At 43.8% G+C, this 18232-nt stretch overlaps 1 protein-coding gene and 1 long non-coding RNA gene across 2 annotated transcripts in view; one reads left to right on the forward strand and one right to left on the reverse strand.

The window, feature by feature from the left end:
* LOC126988510 (mRNA (2'-O-methyladenosine-N(6)-)-methyltransferase-like) overlaps positions 1–15153 on the reverse strand; it is a 25063-nt gene extending 9910 nt beyond the window's left edge. Inside the window, 7 exon segments of the mRNA XM_050846699.1 lie at positions 510–741; positions 2835–2989; positions 3639–3821; positions 7019–7108; positions 7225–7406; positions 8805–9365; positions 15031–15153. Coding sequence (XP_050702656.1) covers positions 510–741; positions 2835–2989; positions 3639–3821; positions 7019–7108; positions 7225–7406; positions 8805–9359 — 1397 coding nt within the window. The 5' untranslated portion in view covers positions 9360–9365; positions 15031–15153.
* On the forward strand, positions 800–2801 carry LOC126988511 (uncharacterized). Its single transcript, XR_007742116.1, has 6 exons — positions 800–893; positions 1015–1387; positions 1514–1703; positions 1830–1891; positions 2396–2585; positions 2712–2801. It is a non-coding gene; the product is annotated as an uncharacterized LOC126988511 (long non-coding RNA).
* Positions 15154–18232: the final 3079 nt, after the last annotated feature.

The following is an 18232-nucleotide window of genomic DNA, read 5'->3' on the forward strand; positions in this document are numbered from 1 at the left end:
GAGGAGGAGGAGGAGGAAGAAGAGGAAGACAAAAGGAGGAGGTAAGTTTAGAAGAGAGGAAAGAGGAGGAGGAGGAGGAGGAGGAAGAGGAGAGGGAGAAGGAGAAGAGGAGGAGGAGGAGATAGGCAAGTTTTGAAATGAGAAGAGATGAAAATTAAGAGGAGGAGGAGGAGGAGGAGGAGGAGGAGGAGGAGGAAGAAGAGGAGGGATAGTTATACATATTTTTCACAATCTTCTACAAAATCTCTCTCTCTCTCTCTCTCTCTCTCTCTCTCTCTCTCTCTCTCTCTCTCTCCTTTCTCTCTCTCTCTTCCTCTCTTTCACAGTCCTTTCCTTCTCTCTCTCTCTCTCTCTCTCTCTCTCTCTCTCTCTCTCTGTCTCCTTCTCATGTCTACACACACACACACACACACACACACCTCTACCAATGATCCAAAAGTACTTATTATTATTATTATTATTATTACATATTAATTTTACTACAATCACACCCACACACACCCCCTTACCTGGTCTCAATCATCCTCTTGGCAGCCTCGGCATACTTGGACAGCTGTTTCCGAGCCTTGCCGGTGAAGGTCGGGCGCTCCAGCTTGATAGGGATGTCGTTCATGATCTCCCGGTACATCGACTGGCTCACCTCGGGGAAGCACTGGGATGGGAGCAAGGGGTCCCAGCCGTGGTCAACTACCTTCCGCTCCATCAACCAGCGGCTAAAGGAGTCCCGGGGTGCGTCGATGCCTGGGGGAAGAGGTGCGTTAGGTTAGGTTAGGTTAAAAGATGAAGGTTTTGTTGTTGCCACTGAAATATCGGGGCATTCGACAAGGTGTGGCACAGGTGTTTGCTATCTGAACTTCCCTCCTATGGTCTCTGTAAGGTTAGTGTTAGGTTAGGTTAGGTTAAAAGATGGAAGTTTTGTTGTTCCCACGGACATATCGGGGCATTCGACAAGGTGTGGCACAGGTGTTTGCTATCTGAACTTCCCTCCTATGGTCTCTGTAAGGCTAGTGTTAGGTTAGGTTAAAAGATGGAAGTTTTGCTGTTACCACGGACATATCGGGGCATTCGACAAGGTGTGGCACAGGTGTTTGCTATCTGAACTTCCCTCCTATGGTCTCTGTAAGGCTAGTGTTAGGTTAGGTTAGGTTAAAAGATGGAAGTTTTGTTGTTGCCACTGAAATATCGGAGCATTCGACAAGGTGTGGCACAGGTGTTTGCTATCCGAACTTCCGTCCTATGGTCTCTGTAAGGTTAGTGTTAGGTTAGGTTAGGTTAAAAGATGGAAGTTTTGTTGTTGCCACTGAAATATCGGAGCATTCGACAAGGTGTGGCACAGGTGTTTGCTATCTGAACTTCCCTCCTATGGTCTCTGTAAGGCTAGTGTTAGGTTAGGTTAGGTTAAAAGATGGAAGTTTTGTTGTTGCCACTGAAATATCGGAGCATTCGACAAGGTGTGGCACAGGTGTTTGCTATCCGAACTTCCGTCCTATGGTCTCTGTAAGGTTAGTGTTAGGTTAGGTTAGGTTAAAAGATGGAAGTTTTGTTGTTGCCACTGAAATATCGGGGCATTCGACAAGGTGTGGCACAGGTGTTTGCTATCCCAACTTCCCTCCTATGGTCTCTGTAAGGTTAGTGTTAGGTTAGGTTAAGTTAAAAGATGGAAGTTTTGTTGTTGCCACTGAAATATCGGGGCATTCGACAAGGTGTGGCACAGGTGTTTGCTATCCCAACTTCCCTCCTATGGTCTCTGTAATGTTAGTGTTAGGTTAGGTTAGGTTAAAAGATGAAGGTTTTGTTGTCGCCACGGACATATCGGGGCATTCGACAAGGTGTGGCACAGGTGTTTGCTATCCGAACTTCCCTCCTATGGTCTCTGTAAGGTTAGTGTTAGGTTAGGTTAGGTTAAAAGATGGAAGTTTTGTTGTTGCCACTGAAATATCGGAGCATTCGACAAGGTGTGGCACAGGTGTTTGCTATCTGAACTTCCCTCCTATGGTCTCTGTAAGGCTAGTGTTAGGTTAGGTTAGGTTAAAAGATGGAAGTTTTGTTGTTGCCACTGAAATATCGGAGCATTCGACAAGGAGTGGCACAGGTGTTTGCTATCTGAACTTCCCTCCTATGGTCTCTGTAAGGTTAGTGTTAGGTTAGGTTAGGTTAAAAGATGGAAGTTTTGTTGTTGCCACTGAAATATAGGGGCATTCGACAAGGTGTGGCACAGGTGTTTGCTATCTGAACTTCCCTCCTATGGTCTCTGTAAGGCTAGTGTTAGGTTAGGTTAGGTTACAAGATGGAAGTTTTGCTGTTGCCACGAACATATCGGAGCATTCGACAAGGTGTGGCACAGGTGTTTGCTATCCGAACTTCCCTCCTATGGTCTCTGTAAGGCTAGTGTTAGGTTAGGTTAGGTTAAAAGATGGAAGTTTTGCTGTTGCCATGGACATATCGGAGCATTCGACAAGGTGTGGCACAGGTGTTTGCTATCTGAACTTCCCTCCTATGGTCTCTGTAAGGCTAGTGTTAGGTTAGGTTAGGTTAAAAGATGGAAGTTTTGTTGTTGCCACTGAAATATCGGGGCATTCGACAAGGTGTGGCACGGGTATTTGCTATCCGAACTTCCCTCCTATGGTCTCTGTAAGGCTAGTGTTAGGTTAGGTTAGGTCAAAAGATGGAAGTTTTGTTGTTGCCACTGAAATATCGGGGCATTCGACAAGGTGTGGCACAGGTGTTTGCTATCCGAACTTCCCTCCTCCCTCCATAACTCTTCCCTTCTACCCCACACACACACACAGACCCACCCTTCCACCTCCTCCTCCTCCTCCTCCATCCCTCCTCACCTTGCCTGGCCTGGGACATCTCCTGGTAGCCTGAGCGCAGCTTGGCCACCAGCTGTCCGCGGAGCACCTCCACGCTGGGGTAGGGCTGCGGCAAGGTGATGGGCGGCCGCTCAAACATGATCACGTTGGTGGGGATCTCCAAGTCCCACGGTCCGCTGTTTGGGGTGGGAGAGGCGGTCAGTTTTGGCGAGAGGAAAGATGAACGGAAAGGAGGAGGGGAGAGAGAAGTAAGAGGAAGAGAGGAAGGGGAGAAGGAGGAGGTTAAGTTTTGAAATGAAAGAAGAGGAGAAGGAGGGGAGAGGAAAGTAAGAGGAAGAGAGGAAGAGGAGGAGGAGGTTAAGTTTTGTAGAGATGAAAGAAGAGGAGGAGGAGGAGGAGAGAGTTAAGTTTTGAAGAAGAGAGAGAGAGAGGAGGAGGAGAGAGTTAAGTTTTGAAGAAGAGAGAGAGAGAGAGAGGAGGAGGAGGAGGAGGAGGAAGGAAGATCATGAATTAAATATGATAAAAGGAGGAGGGAGAGAAGAAGAGAAGGAAGAGGAAGAGGAGAAGGTTAGGTTAGGTTAGGTTTGATATATTTATTTGTGGTAGTAGTAGTAGTAGTAGTAGTAGTAGTAGTAGTAGTAGTAGAAAAAGAAAATAAAAAGAAAATAAGAAAATAAAATCAAAAAAAGACGAAAAAAATATTAAGAAAAAGAAAAAAAGAAAGAAAAAAACATGTTGTGGAAATGGTAGGCAAGCAAAAACAAACAAACAAACAAACAAACAAACAATAACAAACGCAAAAAACGGGTCCGCCCCAACACTCACGCCAGGACAAACTTCTTCGGCAAAGGGGCACCAGCAGCTTCCTCCGACGCTCTCCTCTTGACCCCAGACACCGCCGGGGCACTGGTGGGCGAGATGGGGGTGCCAGCCGCTGCCCCGCCCCCCCCGCCTGGAATGGGGCCTGGCGTGGTCGGGGTGGTGGGGGTGGCGGTGTTGTTGAGGGTGCTGGGGGTGGGGGGAGAGAGGAGGGGGTGAGTTGGTTAGTGTGCGTTGAGATGAGGACACAGGAGCGTAAGGAGTTTTTTTTGTGATAAAATAACCAACTTTTCTTCAATGATTCTTCCTAATGTTGCACTAATAAAAAGTTGGAATATTTAAGGATCATTTTGGAGTCATATATGATTTCACAGTTGAGTTGTATGGATATTTTTTACAACTTTTCTTCAATGATTCTTCCTAATGTTGCACTAATAAAAAGTTGGAATATTTAAGGATCATTTTGGAGTCATATATGATTTCACAGATGAGTTGTATGGATATTTTCTACAACTTTTCTTCAATGATTCTTCCTAATGTTGCACTAATAGAAAGTTGGAATATTTAAGGATCATTTTAGAGTCATATATGATTTCACAGTTGAGTTGTATGGATATTTTCTACAACTTTTCTTCAATGATTCTTCCTGTATATTGCACTGATAAAAAGTTGGAGTATTTAAGGATCATTTTAGAGTCATATATGATTTCACAGATGAGTTGTATGGATATTTTCTACAACTTTTCTTCAATGATTCTTCCTAATGTTGCACTAATAAAAAGTTTGAGTATTTAAGGATCATTTTGGAGTCATATATGATTTCACAGTTGAGTTGTATGGATATTTTCTACAACTTTTCTTCAATGATTCTTCCTAATGTTGCACTAATAAAAAGTTGGAATATTTAAGGATCATTTTAGAGTCATATATGATTTCACAGATGAGTTGTATGGATATTTTCTACAACTTTTCTTCAATGATTCTTCCTAATGTTGCACTAATAAAAAGTTGGAGTATTTAAGGATCATTTTAGAGTCATATATGATTTCACAGATGAGTTGTATGGATATTTTCTACAACTTTTCTTCAATGATTCTTCCTAATGTTGCACTAATAAAAAGTTGGAATATTTAAGGATCATTTTAGAGTCATATATGATTTCACAGTTGAGTTGTATGGATATTTTTTACAACTTTTCTTCAATGATTCTTCCTAATGTTGCACTAATAAAAACTTGGGATCATTTTGGAGTCATGTATGATTTCACAGTTGAGTTGTATGGATATTTTCTACAACTTTTCTTCAATGAGATTCACCCCAGAATGAAAAAAATATATATAATAAAATATATAAATAAAAAATTAAATAAATCGTTTCAACCACAACTCTGGCTCTCTGTAGGCAGTAAATTCCTGGGTCAAAGATTATAAGCTATATTTTTCAGACTCCATCGTGATAAAATAACCAACTTTTCTTCAATAAATTTTCCTGTACGTCGCACCAGTAAAAACTTGGAATTTTTTGGGAATCTTGGAATTCCAGCCAAACAAGACAACCTAGAAAGATATGGATTTCCCCAGGTTCAAAGTGTATTTTCCGCTGACTTTTGCGTAATAGAGGATCCCCCGAGAAAATTTTTTGTGGTTAACAGACCCCAGGAGACAGGAAAAAGTTGGAAAGTTTTGTTTAGTCGGCGCAACTTCTGTGGTCATATGCCGGAGAGAGACAGAAGGGGAAGGAATTATAGGAGAAGGGAACAGACCCCAGGAGACAGGAAAAAGTTGGAAAGTTTTGTTTAGTCAGCGCAACATCTGTGGTCATATGCCGGAGAGAGACAGAAGGGGAAGGAATTATAGGAGAAGGGAACAGACCCCAGGAGACAGGAAAGTTTTGTTTAGTCGGCGCAACATCTGTGGTCATATGCCGGAGAGAGACAGAAGGGGAAGGAATTATAGGAGAAGGGAACAGACCCCAGGAGACAGGAAAAAGTTGGAAAGTTTCGTTTAGTCTGAGAAACATCTGTGGTCATATGCCGGAGAGAGACAGAAGGGAAGGAATTATAGGAGAAGGAACAGACCCCAGGAGACAGGAAAAAGTTGGAAAGTTTTGTTTAGTGGGCTCAACATCTGTGGTCATATGCCGGAGAGAGACAGAAGGGGAAGGAATTATAGGAGAACGGAACAGACCCCAGGAGACAGGAAAAAGTTGGAAAATTTCGTTTAGTGGGTGTAACATCTGTGGTCATATGCCGGAGAGAGACAGAAGGGGAAGGAATTATAGGAGAAGGCAACAGACCCCAGGAGACAGGAAAGTTTTGTTTAGTGGGCGCAACATCTGTGGTCATATGCCGGAGAGAGACAGAAGGGGAAGGAAGTCGACGAGACCGCAACAGACCCCAGGAGACAGGAAAGTTTTGTTTAGTGGGCGCAACATCTGTGGTCATATGCCGGAGAGGGACAGAAGGGGAAGGAATTATAGGAGAAGGGAACAGACCCCAGGAGACAGGAAAGTTTTGTTTAGTCGGCGCAACATCTGTGGTCATATGCCGGAGAGAGACAGAAGGGGAAGGACTTATAGGAGAAGGGAACAGACCCCAGGAGACAGGAGAGTTTTGTTTAGTCGGCGCAACATCTATGGTCATATGCCGGAGAGAGACAGAAGGGGAAGGAATTATAGGAGAAGGGAACAGACCCCAGGAGACAGGAAAAAGTTGGAAAGTTTGGTTTAGTGGGCGCAACATCTGTGGTCATATGCCGGAGAGAGACAGAAGGGGAAGGAATCATAGGAGAAGGGAACAGACCCCAGGAGACAGGACACAACCCCCGATTAATACCTGGTACCCATTCACTGCTGGGGGGTGGACAGGGGCGTATGGGGCATCGGAAAAGCCGCCCAAATTTTTCCACTACGCCCGGGAATCGAACCTGGGCTCTCTCGGTTGTGAGCCAAGTATGCTAACCACTGCACCACGAAGCCCCGACAGTTGTTACAGATTCCCGCAACCGCTAACTAGGCTGTCATCTTGTTTGTTTTGATCGTTAACAATGGCGGCGATCGATGTTATGGTATTTCCACGTCAAACTGTGTTATGGGGTTGTGGCGGCTGCGGGGTTAGCCTAGCCCCGCACCTTGCCACACGCTCTCAACACCTCTCGCTTCGTCCGCAGCCGCCACTACCCCATAGGCCAGTTTCACGTGGAAAGCTATAGCGTCGATCGGCACCATTGGTAACATTAGCAGCCGCAGTTTCACTATGCTCGAGGCACCAGATTTTACGTGAACCACAAAACCGGTTCATAAAATTCTGTTTGTCAAGGGTCATCCTGAAATACATGTAAAATATGCATTGTAATGTCCCTCTCTCTCTCTCTCTCTCTCTCTCTTACCTTTTGCCAGGGCGCGGGTGTGGAGGGAAGGCCTCTCCGTGCGGGGGGAGGGGGGGAGGGGGCTTGGAGGCAACGGGAGAGACTTCAGATCTGTGGAGGGAAGAGGAGGAGGAGGAGGATAAATAAAGACGAAGAAGAGGAAGAAAATATATATGACCAACAAAACTATTACTACTACTACTACTACTACTACTACAAACACCTACCTCTGGCTGGGCGTGGTGGGGGTGGTGGGGGTAGGGGTGGAGGTGGTGGTGGAAGTGGGGGTCGCTCCACCACCACCACCACCACCTCCGCCTCCGCTGCCGTTGGAAGGGTTCTGAATCCCCAGCGGGTCACTGATGGGGTCGTAATGTGGGTGTGGGTGGTGACCTGACCCGACCTGCTGCTGGAAGGAAGGAGAGAGAGATGAGGAGGAGGAAGGGGAGGGAATGGAGAGAAATGGGAGGGAAGGAGGGAAGGAGAGAAGGAAGGGAAGGGAGGAGGGGAAAGAAGGAGGAAGAGGGGAGGGAGGGAGGGAGGGAAGGAGGGAGGAGGAAGAAGGGAAGGAAATGGAGAGAAATGGGAGGAAAGGAGAGAAGGAAGGAAGGAAGGAAAGGAAAGGAAAGGAAGGAAAGAAGGAAGGACAGAAGGAAGAGAGGAAGGATAGAAGGAAGGAAGGAAGGAAGGGAGCAAGGATAGAAGGAAGAGGAGGAAGAAAGGAAGGAAGGAAGAAAGGAAGGAAGGATAGAAGAAAGGAAGGAAGGAAGGAAGGAAAGGAAAGGAAGGAAAGAAGGAAGGGAGGAAGGATAGAAGGAAGGAAGGAAGGAAGCAAGGATAGAAGGAAGGAAGGAAGCAAGGAAAGAAGGAAGGAAGAAAGGAAGGAAGGAAAGGAAAGGAAAGGAAGGAAGAGGAGGAAGGAAGGAAGGATAGAAGGAAGGAAGGAAGGAAGGAAGGATAGAAGGAAGGAAGGAAGGAAGGATAGAAGGAAGGAAGAAAGGAAGGAAGGAAGAGGAGGAAGGAAGGAAGGATAGAAGGAAGGAAGGAAGGAAGGAAGGAAGGAAGGAAAGGGTGACATTACATCATTAGCAAAATCTCACACTCTCTCGTGAACTTAAACATACCAATACAGGGCCTAACCTAACCTAACCTAACCTAACCTTACCTAACCTAACCTAACCTTACCTAGGCAGTGTTTAGATTCAAGGCCTGGCACTCACCTAACCAACATGGCACCTTGTCCACAGCCTTCCTTCAACTCTTATATTCAACCAGGAAGGAAGGAAGGAAGGAAGGAAGGAAAGGGGGGTCACATCATTGGCAAAATCTCACACACTCTCTTGAACTTAAACATACCAATACAGGGCCTAACCTAACCTAACCTAACCTTACCTTACCTTACCTAACCTAACCTTACCTAACCTAACCTAACCTTACCTAACCTTACCTTACCTAACCTAACCTTACCTTACCTAACCTAACCTAACCTAACCTAACCTAACCTTACCTTACCTTACCTTACCTAACCTAACCTAACCTTACCTTACCTAACCTTACCTAACCTAACCTAACCTAACCTTACCTAACCTTACCTAACCTAACCAATGTGTTGATCCCTTCTCCTCCCTTCCTTCCCTCATTCCTCCTCCCTCTCCCTCCTGTCTCTCCTCTCCCTTCTTTTCTTCCTCCCTTCCTTCCTTCTTTCCTTCTCTCTTCCCTTCCTCTTTTCTCTCCTCTCCCTTCTTCTCCTCCTCTCTCCAACAGCACATCAGAGAGAAAGCCCCCAGTCCCCCAGTCCGCCACTCACCCCTGGGGGCTGTCCGTGCGTCTGTGCAGTCCCGGGCATATCCCAGAGGCTCTCCCCTGTGGCCCTGTTCCAGAAGTACACCCGCTGTTCCCTCTTGCTCCAGAACTTCCTCCACCCGGCTGCCAGCATCTCCGGGGGAAGGTCCGTCTCCTGCACCCCTACCCCCGGAGCCGCCCCGACCGGTGTGTGCGGGGTGGGGGCGGGGGTGGTACCACTGCCCCCTGCTGCTGTGCCCTGGGGGGGTGGGATGGACACTCTGGCCCCAGGGTACGGTGTCTGCGGGGGGTACTGGTATCCATGGGGGGGTGGAGGCTGGTGGTGGTGGTGCTGCTGGTGGTGGTGGTGGTGGTGGTGAGGATCAGTGGTGGGCGGGAAGGTCTGCTGCACGGGGGGGCCTGGGGGTGCTGGGGCGGCCGGGGCGGGGGTGGTGGTGGGGGCAGGGGTGGTCTGGGCGGGGGGTGCGGTGGGGGGCGTGATGGGTGCGGAGGAGGCGGGGGAAGGGGTGGAGGGGGTGGTGGTTGACGCGATGAAACTCTCCCATGAAGATGATGCCATTATGGTCTGGGGAGAGAGAGAGAGAGGGAAAACCATCATTATTATTATTAAAATGAAAAGTTCGGGCATGGTGGTATGGAGGGAGAGACAGAGAAAGGGCATTGCAAGGAGGAAGGGTGGTAGGGTCTTTGGAACGAATCATGAATGGCTGAAATGTGAGCATGGAGGTATGGAGGGAGAGACAGAGAAAGGGCATTGCAAGGAGGAAGGGTGGGAGGGTCTTTGGGATGAATCATGTATGGCTGAGGTGTAAGCATGGTGGTATGGAGGGAGAGACAGAGAAAGGGCATTGCAAGGAGGAAGGGTGGTAGGGTCTCTGGGACACATGATTTATGGCTGAGGTGTGGGCATGGTGGTATGGAGGGAGAGACAGAGAAAGGGCATTGCAAGGAGGAAGGGTGGGAGGGTCTTTGGAACGAATCATGAATGGCTGAAATGTGAGCATGGAGGTATGGAGGGAGAGACAGAGAAAGGGCATTGCAGGGAAGAAGTGAAGCGACAGACTTTAAAGCGATTTGGCCACATGGAGCGAACGGAGGAGAGTAAGATGACCAGGAGGGTGTGTGTGAGTGAGATAGAGGGAGGGAATGCTAGAGGACGACTTCCAGTGATATGGAGGGATAGGGTGCAAGAGTACATTAGGGAGAGGGGGGAAAGATCCTTGAGAAACTCTGAGCAGGCAAGGAGGGAGTGTCTGGATAGAGAAAGATGGAAACTCTTCTGCCGTGGACATCCCCTGGTGGGAGCTCCTAGGGGTAGGCGTCGATGAGATGATGATGATGATAAGAAAAAGTAGGCTTAGAAAATATGAAGATGAAAACAATAATAAAAAGATGAAATTGAGGGGAAAATCCATTGAGTGAAGCCGTGAGAGAGTGAAGATGCCAGTTAACTCTTGCATGAGGGATTAGGACGGTCATCAGTGTTAATAATATCCATGCAGGCATAACAAATACCATCAATTATAGTCGATCGTGAGTTGAAAGATATCAGTAATGTCACAAATTGATGTTTTGTTAATTTACAAGATCGCTGATTATGATTACTAAACACCCTTGAAGCTGTCCACCAATGAGAAAATTAGCAGGTTTTATATAAATAACAGATATTTGCGACATTACTATTATTTTCAACTCAAAATCGACTATAATTGACTGTATCTGTTATTGCTACCTGTATATGATTGACGCTGACCATCCCAATCCCTTATGCAAGAGTTAACCAGCATCTTCACTCAATGGATTTCCCTCTCAATTTCATCTTTTTATTCTTAGTGTTTTCCATCTTCATATTTTCTAAGCCTACTTTTCTTTTCATCGAGTCTTTACTATGCGTAGGCCAGCACACAGTACCCACGAAATCGGACACACGACATGGCTGCAGGTTGCCAGTGTACGATAATGCACACTTCAGACTTGGGTGAACCGACTACCATTGGTGATTTTGACGGAAAGTATCAGTGGTCCATACGCATTGTTTTGACGCAAGAGACCCATCGCCTCACCCCTAACATAGATGCATTAACCTCGCCAACATAGATGCATTAACCTCGCCAACATAGATGCATTAACCTCGCCAACATAGATGCATTAACCTCGCCAACATAGATGCATTAACCTCGCCAACATAGATGCATTAACCTCGCCAACATAGATGCATTAACCTCGCCACGGAGAACTCAAGAACAAAACGTTACTTCCATTGTAATTTAGCTCCCGATAGACGATTTTAACGAATAGAAGAGAGATCTATTAGATACTGCCATTGGTGATTTTGACAGTCCTTGTTGTGTTAGAACAGAAAGGCTTAATGGTTGATACAGGTGTGAGGGACTATTACAGACAAGATCAGTGGCCCATATGCATTGTTTTGAAGCAAGAGACCCATCGCCTCACCCTTACCATAGAGAACACAGCAGTACCCTCACCACGGAGATCCCAAGAACAAAACGCAACTACCATTGTAATTTAGCTCCCGATAGACGATTTTAATGAACAGAAGCAAGATTTATTAGATACTGCCATTGGTGATTTTGACAGTCCTTGTTGTGTTAGAACAGAAAGGCATGATTGATACAGGTGTGAGGGACTATTACAGACAAGATCAGTGGTCCATATGCATTGTTTTGACGCAAGAGACCCATCGCCTCACCCCTAACATAGAGAACACAGCAGTAACCTCACCACGGAGATCCCAAGAACAAAACGCAACTTCCATTGTGATTTAGCAACCGATAGACGATTTTAATGAACAGAAGTGAGTATTAGATTTGACCTGCTTAGTATTCTTGCCCAGTAGTTTCATTGGTCTATATATTTACTTTTTTGTCATTTATGGGTAAGAACAGACAATTTTATGTAGTCAAGTAACGATCTGGGAGTGAAGGAGATATATTGTGGGGTGTTTGGATGCGACAATATTATCGGACAACAGGAAGAAGTCTAAATCTCTCTCTTGGTAAAGGTCTTCAAGTCTCTAATAAAGTAAAAGATATTTTGATGTAGTTAAATCCGTCAATCACCACTCTTTGTTGTCTGTTGCTCAACTAATTTGCGATCCATTGGTTTACTTGACCGTCAATACCTATTTGCTTTAATTTGTAAAGTAATTTATGATGCGGGACTTTATCAAACGCTTTCTGGAAATCAAGATAGGCTACATCCACTGATTTGGTTACGTCATAAACTGTGAAGAGGTCGTTATAAAAGGTCAACAGGTTTGATAGGCAGGATCTTTTGTTACGGATGCCGTGTTGTGAGTCCCCAATTAATGAGTGTCTTCCAAGGTTTCCTCCCCTGCTCCCTTCACTTACTAAAACAACTATACTATATTTTCGCTTGTTGCCCTCACTAACCAAATCAGTGGACGTAGTCTATCTTGATTTCCAGAAAGCGTTTGATAAAGTCCCGCATCATAAATTACTTTATAAATTAAAGCAACTAGGTATTTACGGTCAAGTGCACCAACGGATCGCAAATTGGTTGAGCAACAGACAGCAAAGAGTGGTGATCGATGGATTTAAATCACAGTGGGCGCACGTCACTGGAGGCGCCCCTCAGGGCTCGGTTCTTGGCCAAGTGCTCTTTATTATTTATATCAACGATGTGGATGTTGGAAACAATAATCTCATTAGTTAATATGCAGACGACAGAAAGATTGGTAACTCGGTTTTCACTGACGAAGACAGACAACTCCTCCAAGAAGATTTGCATAAAATTTCAGCTTGGTCTGATATATGCGAGATTCCCTTTAACGTAGACAAGTGCCAGGTCCTTCAAGTTGGAACGAGGAATAAGAAGTTCGACACGAAATGCGGCGTTAAACTCAAAAGCGTTCAATGCGTAAAGACCTGGGGTCAAAATCGTCAAACCTCAAATTCTCACATCAATGCATCGATCCAGCAAATAAAGCGAACAGAATGTTGGGCTTCATTAAAAGAAACTTTGTATTCAAGAATAAAGATGTAATACTCCCGCTCTACAACAGTTTAGTCAGACCCCACTTGGAATATGCGGTACAGTTTTGGTCTCCCCACCATGCAAAGGACATGGCTAAATTAGAAGGTGTTCCGCGTCAAGCAACGAAAATGATCCCTTCCTTGCGCAACAAATCCTACGAAGAAAGGCTTTCCACCCTTAACATGTTCTCTTGAGAAACGTCCTCGAGGAAAACTGATCGAATGTTTTAAAATACTTAATGGTTTCACGAATGTAGACAGATCAACATTGTTTATGATCGATGACACTTTGCGCACGAGGAACAATGGCACAAAACTCAGATGTAGACAAGTAAATTCAGACTGCACCAAATTTTTCTTCACCAACGCTAGAAAAGCGAGAATGGAATAAGCTCCCTCCGTCAGTGGTCCAGTGTAACACGATTGACTCCTTCAAAAACAAGCTCGACCGTCACTTCCTTCAACTTAATATTAACTAGAGTAGAAAAGCAACGTTTTGGAGCCTTCTGATTAGTGTAGATTCACTTAGGTTTAAGGACAGACCACCTAGTCTGGACCATGGGGTCTGTGTGCTCTGATTTTCTAAGTAAATCTATGTAAATCCTCTTCCTTCCTCTTGCTCCCCCTCTTCCTTCTGCATGCAATATCTTCTCATTTTCATTTTTATTTCAACTTGGTACTACAATTTCTACTTTTCCTTCCTTCTCTATTTCTTACCCTATCCACTTTCCATCCCTTCCTTCATTAATTCCTTCTCCTTTCCTTCTTTCTTTAATGACCTTTCAATTCTCTGTTCTCCTCCTCCTCCTCCTCTTCCTTGTTCCTCCTCTTTCCCTCTTCCTCCTTTTCTTTATTCCTACAAGTATCATTTTCTCTCTCTCTCTCTCTCTCTCTCTCTACTTGCACTGTCAAACTTATTAATCTATTTCTTCCATGTATTATTAAATTTCCTCCTTTAAATTTCTTCATCGACTAAACAACTTTATTTTTATCAAAGGCCAAAATATAAGTTAATATGAGTGAAGTTAATATAAAAAGTATTCAAGTATATTTAATTTGTATTGATTATTATTATTATTATTATTATTATTATTATTATTTGGTAGTAGTAGTAGTAGTAGTAGTAGTAGTAGTAGTAGTAATAGTAATAGGAGTAGTAGTAGCAGTAATAGTAGTAGTAGTAGTAATAGTAGTAGTAGTAGTAGTAGTAGTAGTAGTAATAGTAGTAGTAGTAGTAGTAGTAGTAGTAGTAGTAGTAGTAGTAGTAGTATCAATAACCAAAAGATAAACACTAATATAAATAAATAAACAAGAAATGAAAAACAAAATAAAGAAACACAAACAAACAAACACACAACCATGACACTGACCAACACACACACACACACACACACACACACACTCAACCCACCCCGCCCACCTTTTGACCAATCCCGGGGCGTGTCAACCCAACAGACCCACCAAACACCTCCACCCAACGCGAGGGGTCACATGCCCACCCCCCCGTGACCCCCAGCGTGACCTTTGACCCCGTAAATTTAAACTACGGGGGAAAATATAATGTCAGGTATAAGATTTGACCTCCCAGCTGCCCAACGAACTCCTGGAATAGGTTCTCGTTACTTATTTAAGGGTTGTAGTGTGGGAGTGCATGCGGAAAGGTCAGGTCACTCCCAAGGTCAAAGGTCACTCGTAAGGGTCAATAAATATGACCTATAGCCCCCAGACCTGACCCTCACCCAGCCCACTTCTCATAAAAACAGGTCATATTTCGTTATTTCAAGGTCTGGGGGGGAGGTCAAGGGTGGGGAATGATGCGGGAAGGTCAGGTCAGTCGGCAGGTCAAAGGTCACGGGCGGGGGTCAGCGGGTCGCGGAGAAATTTGGAAAAAGGATAAAATATTGTGGAGGGGCGAGACAGAGGCTGCTTAATACGGGTCATATTTCGTTATTTCAAGGTCTGGGGGGGAGGTCAAGGGTGGGGATTGATGCGGGAAGGTCAGGTCAGTCGGCAGGTCAAAGGTCACGGGCGGGGGTCAGCGGGTCACGGAGAAATTTGGAAAAAGTATAAAATAACGTGGAGGGGGCAGACAGAGGGAGCCCAGATGCGAGGTGGCTTTTGGCCCCTCCCGTTTTAATTCCGGCGTTTATTTTATTCATCTCGGTCTCAAAATATTCCCTCGGCCCTGCAGCACGCGTCGCTTATCCTACTCACGTGTGTTGGAGAAGATTTCCGCCGCTAAGTCATGAATTTGGTGAGGAATTCGGACGCACTCCCAGCCACTGCGACGCCATCAGTCCCTGGCCGCGTCCGGAGCCCCGCCGCCGACCCTGACTTCGGCTTGCCCGGGACTCCATTAACCTTGAAAACTAAGCTAATATGGCCTAAAAACTTGATATATATAACGAGAATGATGGAATATGTAAGTTTGGTAACCCTCATCCCTCTGTGAATAGTTTAATGGGTATAATTGGGTATTTGAGGGAGTGAATGCCCACCCCAAATACCAACTGCCAGGTGATAGAGGCTTTATAAGTGGGAATTTAACTTTAGAATATTCGTAAAATTAGTAAAATGTAAGTAATGTGGGGCTGTGGTGTCAAGTAACTCCGTGGATTGAGTTTAAAACGGGGTATTGGGATGACGTGAAATAGCACCACAAAACATGACTACCAGGCGATGAAAGTAATAGAAAGACATAAAAAGCGAGGAATTATAATCATGTCAATTCCAAAGAGGCGCCGAAGCCAGCCATGACGCACGAGCAACTTTAGAGAAGTGAGGAATTCCGACGTGGCTTGGCGGGGAATCCGGACGCGGTGATGACGTCATGTCACGTGACCCGCGCTTCGACCAGCGACGCAGCGGCGCGCGCACGGCAAAGACTTGACCCGCGGGACAGAATATGACACAAGGGCGACAATTCTCCTCTTTTCTTTGCCTATATTCATTAATTTCAACTTATGTTCGCCTCTTTATGGCTTAATTACGTTGATATACTCCCTCCCTCCTGCACATACAGCCATGGATATGTTTAACAAGATTCCAATAATTGAGGTTCTTCTGCAATCTCTAAGTTTAAATACGTGTCAGTTTTAATATAATAAATCAGTTTTCGCTCTTTTTTACGGTTTATTTGACTCGTGAACCCCAGACATGCTCCCGTGACCAATATATAACTCTCAACAATTAACTTATCAATATATTTTCTCTGGTTTTTGATTATATATTTTCCCTCGTGTATTTAAAATTCTTCTAATCTCTCCATCTTTTAATTTGAATCATATGGCTCCCACTCATATATATCATTATTTGTACTTTCAATTCTCGCCTATGTATTTAATCTCGTCTTCATTTGTTACTTAATTTCAAGCTTATATTCAATCAATCAATCAATCAACTCTCAACAATTAACTTATCAATACATTTTCTCTGGTTTTTGATTATATATTTTCCCTCGTGTATTTAAAATTCTTCTAATCTCTCCATCTTTTAATTTGAATCATATGGCTTCCACTCATATATATATATATTCCTATGGTAACATTAATATATATACTTCATTATTTGTACTTTCAATTCTCGCCTATGTATTTAATCTCGTACTTAATTTCAAGCTTATATTCAATCAATCAATCAATCAACTCTCAACAATTAACTTATCAATACATTTTCTCTGGTTTTTGATTATATATTTTCCCTCGTGTATTTAAAATTCTTCTAATCTCTCCATCTTTTAATTTGAATCATATGGCTCCCACTCATATATATATTCCTCTAGTAACATTAATATATATACTTCATTATTTCTACTTTCAATTCTCGCCTATGTATTTAATCTCGACCTCATTTGTTACTTAATTTCAAGCTTTTTTTTATGCCCACAACTCCTACGAAAGCCTTAAGTGTACTTGGGAGACGAGATAACTTATACTTGTATGATATATCGGACTTGTCCCGAACGTGTATTAAACCTCTCGCGACTTAAGTTCGACTCGTCTCAAATATGTATTGTTAATTTCCTGTATTTATTCTGTCATTAAAAGGTATAGGCCTACTACTACTACTACTACTACTACTATTACTACTACTACTACTATTACTACTACTACTACTACTACTACTACTACTACTACTACTACTACTACTACTACTACTACTACTACTACGTACGATAATGAATGAATGAATTACTGAATGAAGGAAGGATAAGAAAACATAGGAATAGAAGAACTACTATATACTACTACTACTACTACTACTACTACTACTACTACTACGTACGATAATGTATGAATGAATGAATGAATGAATGAAGATAAAAAAAAAAAAAACATAGGAAAATCGAAAAAATATCAAATAAACAATAAAAAAAAACAGTAATACAGGTAAAGTCCGTGTCCCAGGCTACAGGTGCGCGTTGCCCCAGTGCTCATCTCCGTGTCCTCGCCCCGTACCCTGTGGAACCCAGCACCCCGGGACACAGGGTTACCGCAGTGTGGCTTCCCCTGGGGTTCCACAATTACCACACAGACACCCAGGGAGGAGGAACACCTGGGGACGACGCCGGGAATCGAACCTGGACCAGCGGATTTGTGGGTACGCTAGCTAACCATTGCCCCACTGACTACTACTACTACTACTACTACTACTACTACTACTACTACTACTACTACTACTACTACTACTACTACTACTACTATAAAAATTAAATGCCTAACAAAGAACAGGATATATTTATGCTTCTAAGAGGTAATAATAATAATAATAATAATAATAATAATAATAATAATGATAAATAAAATACATAAATAATTTCAATACAACTTTATTTTAAGGCTTTTCGTAACACATACATTATATACATTGTTAATATACTATGTACACACAAACAAACACACACACACACACACACACACACACACACACACACACACACACACAGGGAGACTAGAGCGATCTTATCTAACTATATATATACAAATTAATTTATATCTATGTATGTATGTATGTATGTATGTGTGTGTGTGTGTGTGTGTGTATGTAAGAATTCCACTAGACAACCTGACCTATAGCTGTGTGCGTATAGTTTTGATTCACACACACACACACACACACACACACACACACACAGACTAGCACCAACAAAGAGAGGAAGCAATACGGTACACTGATATATTTACGATCTGTACCAAGGAAAAACACCGGTACACTGATATATATACGATCTGTACCAAGGAAAAACACCGGTACACTGATATATATACGATCTGTACCAAGGAAAAACACCGGTACACTGATATATTTACGATCTGTACCAAGGAAAAACACCGGTACACTGATATATATACGATCTGTACCAAGGAAAAACACTGGTACACTGATATATTTACGATCTGTACCAAGGAAAAACACT

The sequence above is a fragment of the Eriocheir sinensis genome, chromosome 69, assembly GCF_024679095.1.
Source record: "Eriocheir sinensis breed Jianghai 21 chromosome 69, ASM2467909v1, whole genome shotgun sequence".
In the NCBI taxonomy this organism is placed as follows: Eukaryota; Metazoa; Arthropoda; class Malacostraca; order Decapoda; family Varunidae; genus Eriocheir; species Eriocheir sinensis.